General features: G+C 42.4%; 1 protein-coding gene across 2 annotated transcripts in view; it reads left to right on the top strand.

Annotated features, from left to right (window-relative positions):
- The window catches only part of Polr3g (RNA polymerase III subunit G), a 40,294-nt gene that overhangs the window by 3,528 nt on the left and 16,378 nt on the right, over window positions 1-20,388 (top strand). For both annotated transcript variants that reach the window (XM_087634013.1, NM_001109468.2), the window contains 3 exon segments: window positions 8,405-8,554; window positions 13,537-13,666; window positions 19,286-19,345. In XM_087634013.1, coding sequence (XP_087490139.1) covers window positions 8,438-8,554; window positions 13,537-13,666; window positions 19,286-19,345 — 307 coding nt within the window. In that variant the 5' untranslated portion in view covers window positions 8,405-8,437.

The following is a 20,388-nucleotide window of genomic DNA, read 5'->3' as shown; positions in this document are numbered from 1 at the left end:
CAACAACACTCCTCTTGAAAAAGTTTGAGAGGTTGGAAAAAAAATGTATTGAACAAATACATCAAATAAAGGATTTAAGTGATCGGAGCCTTGGCCTCATTTGTGAATCTTCTTTCATGATTTAGTCCTTGGCTACAGGGGAAGAAAATAAATCAAGAACCCAAGTACTCTTTGTTCGGGAGCACCATGTCTGGGTCATCAAACTGTAGACCAGCTTGTAGGCTAATGCGTGTAGTAGCCAAGGTGTCTAAAGAGCTGACATTGGATTTTCTGCAGGTTACATTTACTGTTGTTATCAACTTATGCCCAATGACTGCATGATAAAAGTAGGAAGCTGGAGTCTACATAGCTTTTTCTGGATGATATTCCATTACTGGGATACTCTCGGAGGGAATTTTCCAAACCATTTCCAGGGCCCAACTTCAGAGATAATGATGGTTGTTTAGGTTTGAGAACCAGGTGTTCCCCAGGACCCAATGTTTTATACTTATTGCCCAGTTAATTCCTCTGATCAGGCAAGTTTGGTAAACTCTTCCTAGATATGTTTTTAATCTTTAATTAGTAACAGAGCCTAGATTAGAGTTTAGCACAGGGGTCTTGGTCTTCCTTGCTGGGTGCCTGTGGGTGCTGAGCAAAGGTGTGAGCCCCCTTATTCAGCAGGTGCTGAGCAAAGGTGTGAGCCCCCTTACTCAGCAGGTGTTGACAAAGGTGTGAGCCCCCTTACTCAGCAGGTGCTGAGCAGGTGTTGACAAAGGTGTGAGCCCCCCTTACTCAGCAGATGTTGACAAAGGTGTGAGCCCCCTTACTCAGCAGGTGTTGAGCAAAGGTGTGAGCCCCCTTACTCAGCAGGTGTTGACAAAGGTGTGAGCCCCCTTACTCAGCAGGTGTTGACAAAGGTGTGAGCCCCCTTACTCAGCAGGTGTTGAGCAAAGGTGTGAGCCCCCTTTACTCAGCAGGTGTTGACAAAGGTGTGAGCCCCCTTTACTCAGCAGGTGTTGAGCAAAGGTGTGAGCCCCCTTTACTCAGCAGGTGTTGAGCAAAGGTGTGAGCCCCCTTTACTCAGCAGGTGTTGAGCAAAGGTGTGAGCCCCCTTTACTCAGCAGGTGTTGACAAAGGTGTGAGCCCCCTTTACTCAGCAGGTATTGAGCAAAGGTGTGAGCCCCCTTACTCAGCAGGTATTGAGCAAAGGTGTGAGCCCCCTTACTCAGCAGGTGTTGACAAAGGTTTGAGCCCCTTTACTCAGCAGGTGTTGAGCAAAGGTGTGAGCCCCCTTACTCAGCAGATGTCATACTTGAAAGACCAGCTTTCCGTAGACTCAGCATGGTAGAGTGACTCAGCAATTGGAATGAAGCCATTGTGGTATTTTACCTCTTTTTAATGGACAGATGGAATGAGCTTTGAAATTAAAATGAATTCCCTAAATGGATTTTGTTTCAAAGGTAACTGGTCTACGAGAAAAATTAATCCCTAGTAGAATTCCAATCAGCAAAATAGAAAAATTATAAAAACGTATGATATGTATCATTAAGTCTGCAGCTTATAAAAATTTTATATCACCATTTTGCAATCTACAGTGGAATAGCGGCTATAGACAAGTAGGTGAAACTGATGAACATCCCATACCAAACAAGACAGACCAGTAGTAACTAACGCACAGACCATCTCGATTGTCACGGAGAGACTAGATGTGTATCTTGTTAGGATACAATGAGAAAACAGTATTTCTTAACTATCCTAGTAACAAAAAAGTCCATCTGAAATCTGAGTTAGCTGGGAATGTGCCTGTTCATTGAAGGCATGCTCAGAGGAATGCATTAAACTACTTAGGTGTGTGATTTTTTTCCAACCCAGAATATGCGAGGTTGTTGCTAATTTTGAGCTGTGCTCAGATGCGCTGCTGTCTCTGAGAATGTGTGGTAGAAAGTCCTTGGGCCCCGCCCAGGACAGCTGTGTCAGAACATGAGCATTCACATGTACCTTCATGTTCTGATGATGCGCATATTACAGGACAGTGACCTTGTCTTCTCCATAAGTAAATAGTTAACAGACACACACGCACGCGCGCACACACACACACACACACACACACACACACACGACAAGTTCTACAATTGAAAGGAAGGAAATTTAAAATACGTCATTTCTACTGCCATGTGAATTTTTTGTCTTGAATGAAAAAGACTAGAAATTCACTTACGTGGTAAGGGAGGAAGTTTGGGTGCTGCTTACATAAAAATAGAAATTACTCACCTGCGCTGTTCTTACGTGGTTCACGTTGTTTAATTAGCTCACAGATTAGCAGGTTTCCCTATGGCGTTTTCATGTACACTTAGTCGTGGTTGGTCCTTCACACCCCTCTCCTGCTCCCCACCCCCAGTCTCTTCAGCCCTCCCTTTTCCCCGTCCGCTCTTGCTCCAAGTGTGTTTTATTTTTATTCCTCTCCTCTCCTTTAAGGCTCCCTTTCTCCTTCCACCTCAGGCCTCATTCTAGTTTCCTGACCACGACCTATACTCACTGCCACACATACGTAGAAAACCCCAAGCCGCGATCTGCACGTGAGAGTGTATACAGGATTTACCCTTTCCATCCTGGGCTACCTCAATAAGTGTTTTCTAGCTCTGTAAATTTCCCTCAAATTTTATAATTTTATTTTTCATTATGGATGAATATATTTCCACTGTGTGTATGCACTGCGTTTTTATTATCCATTCTCTGGATGGATGGCAGCTAGGCCACTGACGTTTCGTGTTCTTGGTACTGTGAGTCGACAGGGAATAGGCGTGGATGTGCAGGCGTCTCCATGAGAGGACATATAGTCCTTAGGTGTGTGCCTAGGAGACTGTAACTGGTACATAGCAGAATTCTTTTTAATTCTTTTAAGAAAACTCCACACCAATTTCCACAGTGGTTGCATGGTAGTTTTTTTTCTGTTAGCTCTTCGAGAATATACATAATGAAGTGTTTTAAATAACCTGAGTCACAGGACTGGGAGAGCCGAAAACAGGAGGGACTGATCGCATAGTGATAAATATTGGAGCTAAATAGTCAGGTCCGTGGGAGTTGATTTAGTGGTCAGTCCTGCTTGTACATAGTATCATCGAAGTCAGTGGAAGTCTAAAGCCCCCTAGTTGTCCTTTGCAGTGTCAGGAATGGGATTACAGAATCACTTCTTAATTGCGTTGGAAAATGTCAAGTATGTAGCCATGTTGGGATAAATTTACAAAATGTATAATGTAAAACTATCTCTGAGAATGTTCTCCATGTCAGCCCTTATGTAAGTCAAAAGCTATGCGGCTTGAGTGCTTCACAGAAGAGGAAGCCATATTTCACCACAGCTGGATTTTTCTATGTGTAGCTACAGCCCTAGACGTAGAAGGTTATTAACGTTGGCAGCCACCGAGCCTTTTAAAGTGCAGTGACTTGATACTGCTTTCCCCGTATAAATGAACTAACAGGTTGATCTGTGACACACTGCGTCCTAGGTGTGTGGCAGTTCACAATCATTTCAGGATTACTGTTTAAAGACGAAAGTCACTGGCTAATTAATGTAGCTTCAAGCCTCAGCGGTGGGGCTTATAAACATGTATTTAGCTGTGTTTTAACTGAACTACTGAACAGGGAGACTTCCCTCAGAGCATCTACTCCAATACTCTCAGCATATGCTGTGTGGTACAGTCATTTAGAAAGATTTCAGACCATGTAGTCTTGATTGATGGTTTCAGAGATTCACAACTCCCTTGGAACCGTCTTAGAACACAAAATACAAACTGAAGCCTACCCTAGATGTGTGCTCCCTCTGCCTTCTCTCCTCTCCCTTGTCCCCCTTCCCTGTTTCTTTGTGGTAAGTCCCTATGGTTTCCATTTTCAACACTCCCCTGGATGCTGCTGCTGCTGTAGAAACTACTACTCCAGATTTCTAAGCTACCCAAGTGTTTCCATGATTGCTAGGGTTAAAAAAATTTTTATGTTGCCCCATGATGGAGAAATTTTAGATTTCTAGGCCTTTGGACCAGGTCATTATAATCAGAAAATACAAAGAAGTAGCTAGCTCCTTGTTTATTTTTGGAGGCTTACCCTTATCTTTAATGTCACAAAACCAAGAGGATGACCATTGACGGTCTCTCTGTCCCAACAAGAGACCTGGTTTGAATACAGCAGCTGTGTGAGATACTGTGCACCTTGCCCCTTGCTGGTGTGATTGTGAGAAAGGAGAGTGCATTACACAGGCGGAAGGGAAATTTTCTGCAGTCTTCTGTGATTGAGGGGGTCAAGTCATTCTCCTGGGTGCTCCAGCCTTAAATGCTACTCACTATTCCATCAGCAAGATGGAGAGGCAGGGGTGTGCATTTTCATATTCATGGTTGAGCATGGAATTCCACAGAAAGAGCCACCCCAGTTCTCACTCTCTGGAGCAAGGCCTCTTATACATTTCCCAGCCATTAACTCCTGTTTACCTGAGTATTTTATACAACCCCAGGTATGCAGGGATACGAGCCTACGTATACATATAAGCATTCACTGGTAATCACAGATTAATTTTAAAACACTATTTTTACCATTCAATTAAGACAAAAACAAAAGAGAATGCTAAGAAGGTGGATATTTGTTTGAAAAACGAAATCTTGGCTATTTGGCGTTGCAGGACAGACAGCATCTTCAAGTTCTAGGGGGTTGTTCCATAGTTTAATTTTATAATCATCAGTGCTAAAAGCGCTGCTTCACAAATGGAGTTCAAGTTGCCAGAAATGTCTTAGAGCCTTTTCTGAAATTGCTGGAAATCCTGTCTTAATCCTGAACCTAGACCTATTAAACGAGTTTTTATGAAACTTGAGTGAGTATTTTTGGAGGGGGAAATATATGCTGAAGAGGAAAAATAGAAGTACTCTTAAAACATTGACAGCCTTTGTCTTTCGTTATGTTTTATAAAAAGCAAAAGGCTGCATCACTGCAGTCTATAACATGCAGAAGTTCTGAATCTGAGCTCAGCTGTCTCGAGCACTGACTGAATGCTTGTGGGGTGAGGGTAAGCCAGGCCTTGGTTCACAAGGCAAGTGCGAATGTGTCTCAGGTCGTGACTGCTGGGGGGGGGCGGGGGGGGCTGCCCCTCAGTAACAAGGCTGCAGAGATACCAGGGGAGGGTTCATGACATACTATGTTTATTTTTGGTGATTACTCATTCAGAAACCTTTTTTTATTGCCGTTTCTGTTTTTAGGGTTTTCTTTGTTCTTTTTTGGACACTTACAGCTCTACAGCTCTATAAAGGTTCAGTTTAAGAAGCAGGGGTTTGCCTGGTGGTGTGAATGTTTGTACCTCAGTGCTGGGGAAGAGAGAGAAGCAGACCACTGGTGCATACTGACCAGCCAGTTTCAAGCTCCAGGTTCCTTGAGAGACCTTGTCTCAAATAGTGGAGAAGCAATCAAGCAATCAAGTTGATGTCAGACTCTGCCTCTCTCTATCCATACATCCCACTCACATTCTTAAATTCCTCCACTCCGCCCATACTCATACACACACTCCCACACTCCGCCCACACACATGCACACACTCCCACACTCCGCCCACATTCATACACACACTCCCACGCTCCGCCCACACTCATACACACACTTCCACACTCCGCCCATACTCATACACACACTCCCACGCTCCGCCCACACTCATACACACACTCCCACGCTCCGCCCACACTCATACACACACTCCCACGCTCCTCCCACACACATGCACACACTCCCACGCTCCTCCCACACACATGCACACACTCCCACACTCCTCCCACACACATGAACACACTCCCACGTTCCTCCCACACTCATACACACACTCCCACGCTCCTCCCACACACATGCACACACTCCCACACTCCTCCCACACACATGAACACACTCCCACACTCCTCCCACACACATGCACACACTCCCACACTCCTCCCACACTCATACACACACTCCCACACTCCTCCCACACACATGCACACACTCCCACACTCCTCCCACACACATGCACACACTCCCACACTCCTCCCACACTCATACACACACTCCCACACTCCTCCCACACACATGCACACACTCCCACACTCCTCCCACACACATGCACACACTCCCACACTCCTCCCACACACATGCACACACTCCCACGCTCCTCCCACACACATGCACACACTCCCACACTCCTCCCACACACATGCACACTTCCACGCTCCTCCCACACTCATACACACACTCCCACACTCCTCCCACACTCATACACACACTCCCACACTCCTCCCACACACATGCACACACTCCCACACTCCTCCCACACACATGCACACACTCCCACACTCCTCCCACACACATGCACACACTCCCACGCTCCTCCCACACACATGCACACACTCCCACACTCCTCCCACACACATGCACACACTCCCACACTCCTCCCACACACATGAACACACTCCCACACTCCTCCCACACTCATACACACACTCCCACACTCCTCCCACACACATGAACACACTCCCACACTCCTCCCACACACATGCACACACTCCCACACTCCTCCCACACTCATACACACACTCCCACACTCCTCCCACACTCATACACACACTCCCACACTCCTCCCACACTCATACACACACTCCCACACTCCTCCCACACACATGCACACACTCCCACACTCCTCCCACACTCATACACACACTCCCACACTCCTCCCACACACATGCACACTCCCACGCTCCTCCCACACACATGCACACACTCCCACACTCCTCCCACACACATGCACACACTCCCACACTCCTCCCACACACATGCACACACTCCCACACTCCTCCCACACACATGAACACACTCCCACACTCCTCCCACACACATGCACACACTCCCACACTCCTCCCACACACATGCACACTTCCACGCTCCTCTCCAGCTACGTTTTTTCCCTCCAGACCCCCTTAGTAGCCACAATCTTAGTTTATAATCAGCAAACTGGAGAGAAGGAAAGGAAAGGAAGGAAAGAAGAAGCCAAGTGAGTCATCTTCCAGGCTTGTCATAAGTTCAATACAAGTCCTGAATATGTGATACCATCACATCCCTCAAAGTTGAGAGAACATGTTTACTTTCCCTTGAGTAGTCTGGAGGCTTCCTTAGCAATTACTGTAGTTACCATTATTTGACTTACGCAGACCGTATCAGAGTCTTATCAATCCCTTTCATATCCCTAAAAGGACATCTCAGAGTCCTGTTTAGCACCCAGATTCTAGAATAAATAACTTGTGTGGAGTTAAAGTGTACAGTTACCAGTGCTCAAATTGACATAAAGAAGTAAGATTTCCTTTTCTCAGCCTGAATTTATCCTCCCCTTATTCTCTTTCTCCTCCTTCTCCCTGCTTCTCCTCTTCTTCCTTCTTCTCTATATCTTGAGATCTTATTATCAAACCACAGAGATGGAGGAACTCTGTCAGTTGGAAGGACAGTTCAGCTGCATCTCAGAGGAGACCCAGGGTCAGCCCTCTCCTGAGGATCTGAGTGAAGGGGTTGTAGCCTTTAGGCTTCATCTCTACATAGCGGTGGCGTGTCAACACTTCACCCTTCAGTGACACTTGTTCCTAAACACATTTCTTTTTAATGGATACATTTTTTTTTCAGACAATCTATTCTAATGACACTTTAACCAGCGTCTAGGTCCTACTAGATCTTTTCCACCCACCCAACTTCATGTCTTCTTCCTCTCTTTTTACAAAAACAAAAACAACAAGAAACACACACACACACACACACACACACACACACACACACACACACAAACCCTTCACAAAAAACAGAAGTCAAAATGGTCAAAATATACAAGCAAAAGACCAGTAAAACAAAAACTCCAAAAAGCAATCTGAAACAATTCTTTTTAAAAAATTACTATTAGGACCATTAAGTTCATTTTGTGTTGTCTAACTACTCCTGGGCATGGGGCCTACCTAGGAATAGGGTTAATATACCTAGTGAGATTCCACTGGAGAAAACTGCAACTAATTTTTACTTTGTAAGCAAGTATCTGCTGTATTGTGTCCTCGGTGGCTTCTTGGTTAGGGGTGAGTGCCTGGATTGACTTGCCTTCCTTGTTGCGGGGTGGGGAGGAAGTCTGTGTAGACCTTGTGTGTGCTGTACTCTCCGTGAGTTCATGCGTGCATCAGTCCTCTTCTGTCTTGAAGACATGCTTTCCTTGGAGTTATCCATCGTTTCTGGCTCTTATAATCTTTCTGCCAAAATATGCGTAGATCCCTGCATAGGTCCTCTTCCGCATAGATTTTAAATCAACCATGCTGTGTAAGAGCTAGAGTCTTACATTTTGCTTTAAAATGCTCGTTTCCTTTTGTGTATGAGCCAGTCAATCTAACCCACTAACTATGTCTTTCAGCCTTGGTCCATACTGCTGCCATAGCTTCTTCTGATGGCTGGCAATAAAGGAAGAGGCCGTGCTGCCTATACCTTTAATATCGAAGCTGTTGGATTCAGCAGAGGGGAGAAGTTACCTGATGTTGTGTTGAAGCCACCCCCGCTATTTCCTGTGAGTGTAATACGATAGCTGTTTTCACAGTGTATTCTTGCATGTTTCATGGGAAACTGCAATTCTGCTTAGGCTTGAATACATGCTATTATCATGATATCCTCATGTCTAAGAATAAAAAAAATATGTTGCATTTACCTGGTACTCAAACATCTGGTTATTCTCACACCCCCCCGCCCCCCCAAGACAGCTTTCTTAAAGTACAGAGAACAAAACTATATATACCTTTCTACAAACATGGTGTGTACTGTGTGAACTGAGAAAAATTATTTGGAATCTTGTGTTGTCTGATGTCGTTGATATATTCTAATTACCAAAATAATATCTTGAGCAGCCAGCTTGGCTTCGTGATGCCCCCGGTGTAGCCAGTGAGTTTTCTTCATACTCTGTACTTGTAAACGTGATTTTCCTCCTTCCCATAATGCCCCATTTGTCTCATCAAGTCCCTGTTCTACGTCCCTTCAGATTTTGTTAACTTCTCAGGCCAAAAGCATTTCTCCTACTTTTTGCAATGACTTCTAAACTGAACAACATAATGACTGAGGTTTCCTCTACATCCAATTGAAAGTGAAAGTTTCCCTTTCCACATGGGTTTGTGCTGCTGCTCAAAACTGACAGTCATGAGTGACCCGGTCCTCTTCCCTGCATAAACCTTTCCTGTTTCAGATGGAGAAGCCCATTGTTGAAGGACTCCTGGCAGTATAGAATCCTGGACAGATGGATCTCTGTTCTAGATACACACGTAAAGAGATTATGCTTCTTAAAAAAAAAAAATTTAAATAATTTGGATTTTTTGAGAACTTTATGTATCATTTACAGAATCTTATACATCATTCCATCATGCTCAGTCCAACTCATCCCATATCCTCCTTCCTCCCTCTCAGATTCATGACCTCTTCTATAATTATTGTTGTTACATGTATGCACTTTATATGTGCAATTATTTATATACACGCATGTATACACACACACAGTTTACTGGGTCTGTTTAGTGTTGCTCATATGTAATGTGTTAAGGACTGACTACTAGAAATTGGATAACCTATCGGGGCCTTGTTCTTGGAGAAAGCTGATTTCCCCTCCCTCTGCAATGATTGGTTGCCTATAGCTCTTTGTCCAGAGTCAGAGAAGGTGTCTTTTGGGCTTCTGAATTCCCTCATCCATGTTGGCATTTCAGCTGCTGTTATCCTTATGCAGTTCTTTTGTGACAACAATACTGTTGCTATTTCATGGATGTGACTTGTGTCATTTCTAGATGACACTGTCCTCATCATAGGTGCTTCCTAGTCCCCTGGCTGTTGTCATTTTGCTTGCTCTTCTCTGATGTCTCCTGAGGCTTAGGTGTATGTCAAGGACCAGCCTCGACGTAGAAAGGGGTTCTGAGAGAAGGCGTGTTTGAGAGCAGTGAAACAAATGGCTAGAAGTCAAACTGTGGGGTGTAAGCTGACAGCCTGTGTTCTGCTTGAGAAAGCTCCCTAGATAGCTCTCTGTAGATAGCTGTTAGCTCTGTTGACTGCTAGAATAGCTTTCTGCTTGAGATAGCTCCCTGCTACAGACAGCTCTCTCATTCTAGAAAAAATTCTAAATGCTTATGTATAGCTAATGGGTTTTCAAATCAAAGTCAGGAAAGCTGCTAGAAAAAATTATTGGATTTTCTGATTGAGTCAGAAATGCTGTTAGAAAAATTCTAAAAGTAATTATTGGGTTCTCTGATGAATATCAGAAAGCCAGGAAAAAATTCTAGAAGCCATGTTAGCTCTCAAAGCACTTATCTCTGGATAGCTGCTAGAAAGCATTCTAAAAGCTAAGTTTTTAAGGTTTTTAAAAAGCTTCAGACAGCTTTCTTTCTGAGTATCTCCAGTAAGCTCATCCAGACAGCTCAGCTGTTGAAACCAAAGCCCAGTCTTTTTTTTTTTTTTTACATGTTAATTCAGTCATTTACTCTGGTTTCTATTTTGATTTTCCCACGAATCAGCATTCCATGCCTTGTCCCTTCTTTTATAGAAAGAGACAGCCAGCACAAACTTTTTTTTTTTAACTTTGCAAAAGAATTCAGAGAACTGCCTGCCTTTGTTAAGCACAGACAGTAACCTACCTAGCTGGGTGGAACCCTGCCCTGAAATTACCTTTCCTCTCATGCCTAGGCCTGGACCAAACACCCTCTGTCCCAGGCTGACCTTGAACTCAGAACTCTGCCTGCCTTTGTAAGAACAAACAAAACCTTAGTTGGGTGGGATCTTGCCCCTTGATCACCACTCCCTAAATCTCCTTACCTCACATCTTTCTGACAAGCTGGCTCATAGTGCAGCTGCCTCTGTTCTTTAGATCTGTGAAGCTCCTTATACAATTCATATTGCATCCTTATTTTTTTTTGCATAGTTTAGAAATTATATATTTTTAAACTCATGTTTTCATAGATCTTTTCCACAGCCATAGGGGCTGTCCTGAAGGTCTCAGCACTTACCAGTTTGCTGAGAAAGGCACACCCTAAACTCATAGACTTCTGCTGCTTCTAGTTATCTTGGGGTCATTAACCTTGGCAGGGAGAATATTTCCTAAAAGAGGAACTATGGGGAGGGAACTAGGTCATGCTGTCCCTGCCATGACCAAGTCAGACCGGCGTAAGCGTTTGTTTTAGATATACCAAATGGACACTCATGGTCTCTTATGTTGTATTTTGACCACTTGTAATTTTTGTAAGTGCCTCTGAGTCCGGTAGTAAGAAGCTTCCGTGGTGAGGGGAATAACCCATGGATAACCCATGGATATAAGGATAATTGTATTTAGAATACGATAGAAATTATATTGATCAAGCTGGCTAGGTCTATAGGATGAGGGATGAATTTCTGTCTATTGAACAGGCCCCAAGTTCAGTTAGACAGCTGTTGGTTGTCCCCAAGTTAAAAATGCCAACCCTGCATCTTTGGGCCAGTCATTGTTCACAGGCTTTGCCACTGGCTAGGACTACTGTTGCTTTTCTTCTTAGGCAGTTCACATAGCACCTTCTGTCAGTACCTCAAGAGCAAACACTCAGGGAACGGATTCCGGGTGTTGTGGGCAGTGGCAATAGCCTATATTGTTTTAGGACTGTTTTGGATATCTTCAACCAACGACTCAAAAGAGCTTTCCCCAGCCTGACACTGGGGCATTTTAGTCTGTGGCTTTGGGGAGAGCATTATTATCCTGTGTACTGTGCATTTAAACTAGATATACATACGTACATTTGTATGTGTGATATATGTGTGTGTATGTATGTATGCTTATAAATAATGTTTCCTGTGGGTTTTTCAAACATCCTTAGTGTCATTTCTCCTTCTGTATTACTCTCCCTTCTCCCCAGTTGAAGTCCCCCCTTTTCCCTTTGTAGCAACCAGGAAACGCCCCCGCCCCACGAAGTGAGGCACAAGAACAGAGTTTGGTTCAAACACAAGAGGTTTACTTTCCAGCATGTTGGGGTTGACCTTCAAACATCCCCTTGTGGCGAGTGACTAGAAGGCGACCCTGAGTGGCTATAACAAGCAGTTTTTATACTTTTAGAAGTATAGACTACATCAGCAAGTTTACAGTGTAAACTTGTATGACATGCCTTCGAGCTCTATCTGGGACCAGAGGGTCAGGGGACTATCAGTCAGTACATTCTGTGGATTTTCAAGAATGTCCTGCCCCTGCTCCTCCTGAGAATTGTGGTGGAGAATGGAACTTGGCCTAGCCTTGACCCAAGGCAGGAAGCTGGTACGTGGCCTAATCTAATCTGAGGCAGTGGGTGTAAAACTGGCGGAAGCCCCTAGGGTCCCCATAACCTACCGACTTTCTACCAGGCCAAGCCTCTTAATAGCTCTTAAACTTCAGTAAGAACCAGGGTCCTTGTGTTCTGTTATGGTTTTTGCTCTTCATAGTTTACCTTTAATACTCAATATACCTTGAAAACAGAAACAAGTATCTCAGCTCTATGCATATCTCATTATAGTGGCTTCCCTCAAAATAAGGCCACCAGGTTAGACATTACCTCCAAGCACTGGGACCAAGCACTGGGAAAGTAACACGTAGTATTGCTTTCTTTTTGGAATAAAACTAACTTATTAGCTAGAAAGCTATACCTGCCCTGACTTCCCTCGTCTTCTCAGCTTTTCTCACTGCTGGGTTCTCAGGCCCCAGCTGTGCTGGACCCCATCCCTCTCCAGTCTTTGTTCCTGCTGGGTTTCCTGTCTACAACAACCTGTTCTCTTTGCATGGATAGCCGACTGATCTCTGTCCACATATGACTTCCCTAGGAGGCCATGTATGCTTACCCTGTGCAGATTAGCCACCAGGTGACCCCCATGTCACATCCTCTGCTCCTTTATACTTGTCTTCATGATCTGAAATTTATTATACCTCCCTTGCTTATTTAATTGTGCGTTTCTTCCCTGGGGTGTGGGTTCTGTTATTTAGTTCACAGTAGTTGCTCAAGGAAGCTTTGAATGCCTGAATAGATTTAGAATACACCTGTGGAAATACACTGTATCTTTACCCTGTTGTATCTTTATCTGTATTGTGGAAACCCACTTTTTAATGAATATATACATATGGTCATACCTGCACATTCATATAAATATGGATATTGTGAAATTTTTTAACCTATAAAATAAGAATAAAGTAGGAAATATGCTTAAAAGTTAGATTATAGAAGTGCAGTGTCTTTATTTTCTTTAAAATTTTGAGACAGAGTTTTACATTTAGCCTGTACTGTCTTGGAACTCACCTCGTAGCCCAGGCTGGCCTTGAATTGGAAGGCGTGTTCTTGCCATGCCCTGTGCATGCTGGGGTTACGGAGTGAGCAGCCTCCCCTGCCTAGAGACTCAGTAGCTTTGAATGGATTTAAACCTTTGCTGCTCATGAAATGGCATCTTTCTATAAAAGCAACATCTTTCTTAGAAGGTGGATAAAGGAAATAGTAAAATTCTTAATTTATTTAAATAGACGTTGTCCTTTATGTTAAATAGGATACAGATTACAAGCCAGTGCCCCTGAAAACAGGAGAAGACGAGGATTACATGCTGGCCTTGAAACAGGAGTTGAGGGAAACAGTGAAACGATTGCCTTACTTTATCGAAACACCTGAAGAAAAACAAGGTATGCATTAGGCTTCTCTTGAGGCAGGCAGTTTGGCATCTGCAAAAGAAGAGTGTTGCAGGGATCCGTGATCACTGAGTGCTGGATCACGTTACTCAATCAGACAATCGCCCAACTTGAGAAACATTCTTTTCCAGAGTTATCAAAAATGAAAAACGTTTTATTTTACTGTTTGTTTTCTTTTTGTTTTACAACCTATTCATAATACGTTGTATCTTCCTTTTGTAATGCAACATTAGTCTTTTAATATTTCCTTAGTATTCTTAGAAAAACGTAATTTAAAGACTATGTTACTCCATTATGTGGCTAGAATTACTTATCACTAGTTTCTTGTTGTTAGAATGAAGTGGTTCTTTTTTTTAAACTATGCAATACTGTGATTGTTGCCATTGTACATAAGTTTTGAAAGATGCCTCTGATTACTGACAGTTTAGGCTAAAAAAATTTAAAACCTTGTTTTTTTGTGTGTGTTCTGATGATATAAAGGCAGAATGAAAGGAGGAATTATACTTTGAGAAGGCTCAGCCATCCTGGACTAGAAATGGGGAGTGAGTTTAGAGGAAGTGAGCCTGCTTATCAGAGGAGCAGTTCTTTAGCACCGTAAAAACGTATTGATTGTTACAGAGATCAATATCACCTTTGAGTTCTTAAAACAACATCATTAAAACATGAGGAACTCATGTAGAATCTGCTCATGCCATTAGTATTAAAAGTGTTTTTTTTTTCCCCTCTCTAAGATGCATTGGCTGAGTCAAAGGAAGTGTGTAGCTTATGGTGTTACGTATCTTCAAAGGAAGCTTGTTGGACAAGCTCAATCTTCATGACTTATCTGCTTGAGTTTGTTTGTATAATGATTGGATAAATTTCACCTCAATAGAGAGCTTTTACTTTTATTTTTACTTTTCCGATTTTGTTGCATGCCTTTGTTTAGATTTAAAAATTAAATTTTATGCATTTTAAATGAACTAATAAATACTCATTTTTATTTTAAAAGTTAACAAGGTATGGTATACTTTGATCATATTAAAATTAGACTTTCCTTTAGATAAAAGATATGTTTAGCTAATAGAATGTATTTATTTCAAGTGCAGGTCTAATTAAAAGGTATATCAGATCATTCAAGCAGTTATATGGGGCCTTTAGGTAGTCATTATTTTATTACTGTTCCATTGCTGTGAGGAGACACCATGATGAAGGCAACTTTTACAAAATAGCATGGGAGCTTGCTTATAGTTTCAGAGAGTTAGGTCATGGTCAATGTGGTTGCCGGCACCAGGAAAGCAGCCGAGAGCTCACGTGTGATCCACAAATTGCAGGCAGAGAGAGAGATAGACAGACCGGGTCTGGCGTGAGCTTTTAAAGCCTCAAAGCCTGCCCCAGGTAACACACACTGCCGAATCCTTTTCATAGTGTTTCACTAACTGAGGACCTCGAATTCAAACATGGAGCCATATAAAAGAGAAAAAAGATAGAATACTTGCTTAATCCCATAAGAAAATTCTATAGGATTTTCCAAATTGATAGAAGTAAAATCTCTTCAAATCTCCCTACCTGCTCCTCTTTCCTGATGTTTGTTTCTAAAAGCTCTGTCTTTCAAAATATAGTTTTAAAGAAGATTCATGCATTCTTATGTATGTATAGGAGTGCACACAAAACAGCAGTCTCCTTTCTGTTCATGGGCACTGTGCTCCAAGAAGACACCAGAGGATGCCTGAACCCACAGATAGTACCTAACTGAGGACCAGGGGGTGACATGGGGATGTTAAACAGAGGAAAAGCGTTACAGCGGGGATTATTTTTTTTTAAAGATTTATTTATTTTATGTATGTGAGTACACTGTCAATGTCTTCAGACACACCAGAAGAGGGCATCAGATCTCACTTCAGATGGTTGTAAGCCACCATGTGGTTGCTGGGATTTGAACTCAGGACCTCAGGAAGAGCAGTCAGTGCTCTTAACCGCTGAGCCATCTCTCCAGCCCGGGGATTGTTTTTGTCTGGTTGGTTTTTTGTTTTGTTTTGTTTTTTGAAATAGGGTCTCACAATGAGTCTCTGACTGGCCTAGAACTTTCTGTGTTGACCAAGATGCCCTCAGACTCACAGAACTCCAGCTACCTTTTTCTTCCAAATGCTGGAATTAAAACCCATACCATTAGCCTCAAACCAGGTTTTAACAAAGTATGAAAAATTTTAGAAACCTTCATCTTTATAGTTATTTCCTTATTTTTAACTTACATTGAACTGAGAATTCAAGTTATTTTTATTTTTTTACTAATATGGTGCCCTAGCCCTCGGCCCCAAGACAGTCTTTGGGAGTAGGGATAAGAATAGGGAAAATGGGGGTTGGGGATTTAGGTCAGTGGTAGAGGCCTGGGTTCGGTCCCCAGCTCCGAAAAAAAAAAGAATAGGGAAAATGAACGGCACAGATTCCAGGAGCCAGAGGATACGCAGAAGCACACTAGCACCAGCCGATTGGCTGCCCAAGTCGTAAGCTCTATCTTTGTACCTCTTCGGTGTCTCCGGGTGTAACCTCTCCAGGGTTAGTGAATGCGGAAGCGCCTGCTGCACATGCGCGGGCCATTGTGGGCGGGCCGGCCAGTCACAACACGCTGACTCACTCCTACACTAGTAATACAAAGAGAAGAAATGTTACATAGGAAGATGTCTTACAATAATTACATGAATCATAAAATAAATGCACAGATGGGTAGAAGCTCCCTGCACACGGAGGGTAGGTGAAGTGCAGCAGACTGAATCCCCAGGTGACAAGACCTAAGGTGGATTGTCTCTGACATGAGAATCAGCGAATACACAGATTTAATTCTTCAGGAATTAAAAAAAAAGTGCTGTCCTTATGCTGCAAATCTTTGAGAAGGACATCAAAGAATTTATAATCATTTGGTATCTTGTTTGCTAAAATGCATGTGACCATATCTTTTTCCTATTTGATATTTATTTATGCACCAAAACCTATGGTTTGTAAATGGAGAAATACTGAAACCAAAACCAAAGACAGACAGTGATCAGCAGAAGTAGGGTGTATAGAATTTTGAAAAATTATTGGGTCACTCATGTTTGCCATTTTTAGTAAAGAAAAACAAGAAGATAATAGAACCCTTTATCTTATTCAAGAAAACTATAGGCCATCAAAGGTTTTCTAATTTATTTGCTTATTTGAGGTTTTACAGAGTAAAGAACGAACTCAGTGTCTTACGAATGCTAGACAAATGCCATACCTCAAGCTGTGTCAGCAGCCTCTCCAAAGTTTTGTTTCTCGTTTTTTTAATTCTGACTTTTAATTATGGAAGCAGAAGAGTTAGAAATACAGGTGATGTTAAGACAGAATCTATCAGAAATCCATCTGGACTCCTCGGTGGTTCTCAACTTTCCTAATGCTGCCACTTTTAATATAGTTCCTCATGCTGTGGTGACCCACAACCATAAAAGTCTTTTGTGGTTACTTCATAACTGCGATTTTGCTACTGTTATGAATTAAAATGTAAATAGTTTTGGAAATAGAAGTTTGCCAAAGGGGTAGCAACCCACTGTTGAGAACCACTGATTTAGATGACATGAACACAGGAAAAGAACCACAAGCAATACATTAAAACTCATTCAAACTTTTCGTTTGTGGGTGGCAGCCCTTGCACACACACAGTCACCTCTATTCAGAAGGTGTTATCTCTTGTGGCTAAATTTATCTCCAAAACAAATCAAACCTGAGAGGTACATTTAGATTGCTTTTCTTAACTTCTTAGTAAAACTTGTGAGCTTTTCTTCTCCTTGTTCTGCTGTTTGAATTTTTTTGCCTCCTCTATATCACAGTCACATTAAGTCACATTAAGTCACATTAAGTGTTTGTTACCTCAATCTTGGATCTTCGGTTAGTTCTTTTTTATATCATTTTGCAACCCAGATTGGTCAGCAGCTCACAAGCTTCTACCTACTTCTCTGTTCTTCCCTTTCTTACAGCTAAACTTCCAAGCCACTTAAAAAAATTTTTTGTTATTAAATTTTTTTCATGCAGTATATTTTGATTGTTTTTCCAACTTTGTATTCTCTCTCTCCTTAAAAAACAAAAAACAATAAACAAAACCAAACAAACAAAAAGACAAGAAACAAAGACACAAAGAAAAATCATAACCAATGGGTGAAAGACCAGTAACAATAAGATCAAATATTAAAACAGAACAGTAAGTTCATAAAACATTTTGTTTTGGCCAACTGCTCCTGAGCATGGAGGCTGGGCTGGAATATGGTTATGGACCTAGTGAAACTCCACTGGAGAAAACTGATTTTTTCCCCCACTGCTAACGGGTAGCAATTGCATATTTTTTTTGGTTATGGCTGGGATCTCATGAACACTTTCCTTTCTCAGCAGTGGGACCTCATCTGTCTTGAACCTGTGTAGGCCTCATGTGTACTGTCACAGTCTCTTCAAGGTCACATGCACATCGACTGATGTGCCTGAAGACACTGCTTGGAGTCATCCATCACCTCTGAACCCTGAGGGGAGGAGTTTGATGAAGACTTTTCACTCAGGACTGAGAGCTCCAAAGAATGTGTGTGTTGGTGGGGACGGGTGGAGAGATAGCTCAGCGGTTAAGAGCACTGTCTGCTCTTCCAGAGGCTCTGAGTACAATTCCTAGCAGCCACAGGGCACCTCACAACCATCATGTCATATGGTCTGATGTCCTCTTCTTGTTGGCAGGTATACATGCAGATAGAGTGCTCATAAACATAAAATAAATAGAACATAGAATAAAATAGTGTGTTTGTGTGGATCTGTCTGTCTGTCTCTTGCTCTAGCTCTCACTCTGCACATTGTCTGGCTGTGCATCTCTGTGCTAATTCCCATTTAGTTCAAGAAGAACCTTCTATGCTATGGGTCAACTGAGGCACAGTTTGTCATTCCGAGTCAGTGAACTATACTTCCGAATGTCTGTGTTAAGATTCTCTTTACCCACATGTGTTAGTGGAGTTATCTGGCAAGATTGACAAATTGGAAGCAAGGCATGGATGGCCATGGCGCTGCTGATCCCGGGAAGTTCCAATGGATTGTATAGAGCTTATAATAGTTTGGACACGACTTCAGGCCGACTCACTTCATTCCTCACACAGGGGGTGTCAGCACACTCCTATTCCTGTCCTTCCCAGTGAGTTGTGACAAGTATGTACTGGGAACCTCACAAACCAATTACACGTACATGAAACGCTAAAGGTGAGCCAGCCATTAGCCCTCCATTACACCAACCACAATTAGACTGACTAAAAGATTGGACCCTGGAGGTTGTAGAAAACACCAAATAGATCTCTCCACCTTTATGTGTAAGTGGCTTCCTAGCCTGACTTTTGGGAATGTTTTTCACAGGCCAGTCAGGTTGTCGCATGCTGAGAGCCAGGTTTAAGGTTGCTGTCTCTGCTCACCCGCCATTGCTCTCGCCTAATTTTAGCCATGTTATTCTAATTGAATTTGTCAATGTTGGTCCAGTTACGTGTGTTATATACACACGTAGGAAATGCATGAACATGAGAGATGTTATCTGGTGACGTAAGTTGTTTTAAAGAATGGCCTAAGTTTTTGTGTTTCTAATGAGTGCTTTTTCTCCTCTCACCCTAGATGATATTGAAAGGTATAGCAAGCGATACATGAAGGTCTATAAAGAAGAATGGGAACCAGGTACTATAAAACAGGACGTGCTAACGTACTTTTTAAAAACATTCATTTTAATTTTATTTATGTATGTGTTTGTGTATGTCTATGCCATGTTTGTGAGGATGCCCTTGAAGGCCAGAAGAAGGAATCAGGTACCCTGGGGCTAGCATCCCAGGAGGAGAGGCTGTTGTGAACTCCCTGGTATGGTACTTGAAACTGAACTTTGGATGGGAAGCAAGCACTCTAAAGCACTGAGCCGTCACTCCAGCCCCTCAAAGAACTCTTTTTAAAGACCACCTTCCCTGTCAAATACCCAAAAAGTCTATTAGATTCTTAGGTGTTTTCTTTGACACCTGAGAAGTTGTCAGAAATTAGTCTCCCCCCCCCCCTCCTATAATAAGTAGTAATGAAAATCACTTTAAGGTTACTTTAAGTCTTTCTCGTATTCTATGAGACATAAACAAGTTTTAGCTAGTAGCATAACGTTCCAATAGAAACATGCCTGAGTGACTTGCTAGCATTCAGAAGTATTACACTGCATAGCAACAGGATGGAGGGGTCCTTGAAGGAAACATCATTCAACCAATTTATGTTATAAACACAAAACAGTCTCCATAGAAATGAAATAACCAACCTGTCAGGGTCCCTTACCAAACTGCCGTCCCTCAGACATCCATCCTCTCGTACTTCTGGTAAACTGCCCTCAGGTGAATGTGTGAATACCTCTGACAAGCTTTGTTGTTTTCCCAGGGTAGAGTGTTCTCTGCCTTGATGATCTTAAGATGTGGGGCGAGGATGGGACCCCCATTCCAAATCATTCTTTTTCATAATCTAAGAAGTTTAAAACTGAAATACATTCAACTCAAGGTTTATCGCTGTAGGTAAAATAATAGTTAACTATTTTGTAAAAGTACACTGACATTGCTTTATCAGTAGCCACTATCTCTAAACATCTTTTGAATATTTCAAATATTTTAATTTATATCTTTGTGTTGTGTGCACATATATGCATGTGCATGTGTGTATGTATACATCAGATGTGTGTAGATGCCTGATGGGCCAAAGAA

This window comes from Rattus norvegicus, chromosome 2 (assembly GCF_021556685.1).
Source record: "Rattus norvegicus strain SHRSP/BbbUtx chromosome 2, alternate assembly SHRSP_T2T, whole genome shotgun sequence".
Classification (NCBI taxonomy): Eukaryota; Metazoa; Chordata; class Mammalia; order Rodentia; family Muridae; genus Rattus; species Rattus norvegicus.
The sequence above is the reverse complement of the archived record's forward strand: the minus strand, read 5'-3'. Positions and strand labels throughout refer to the sequence as shown.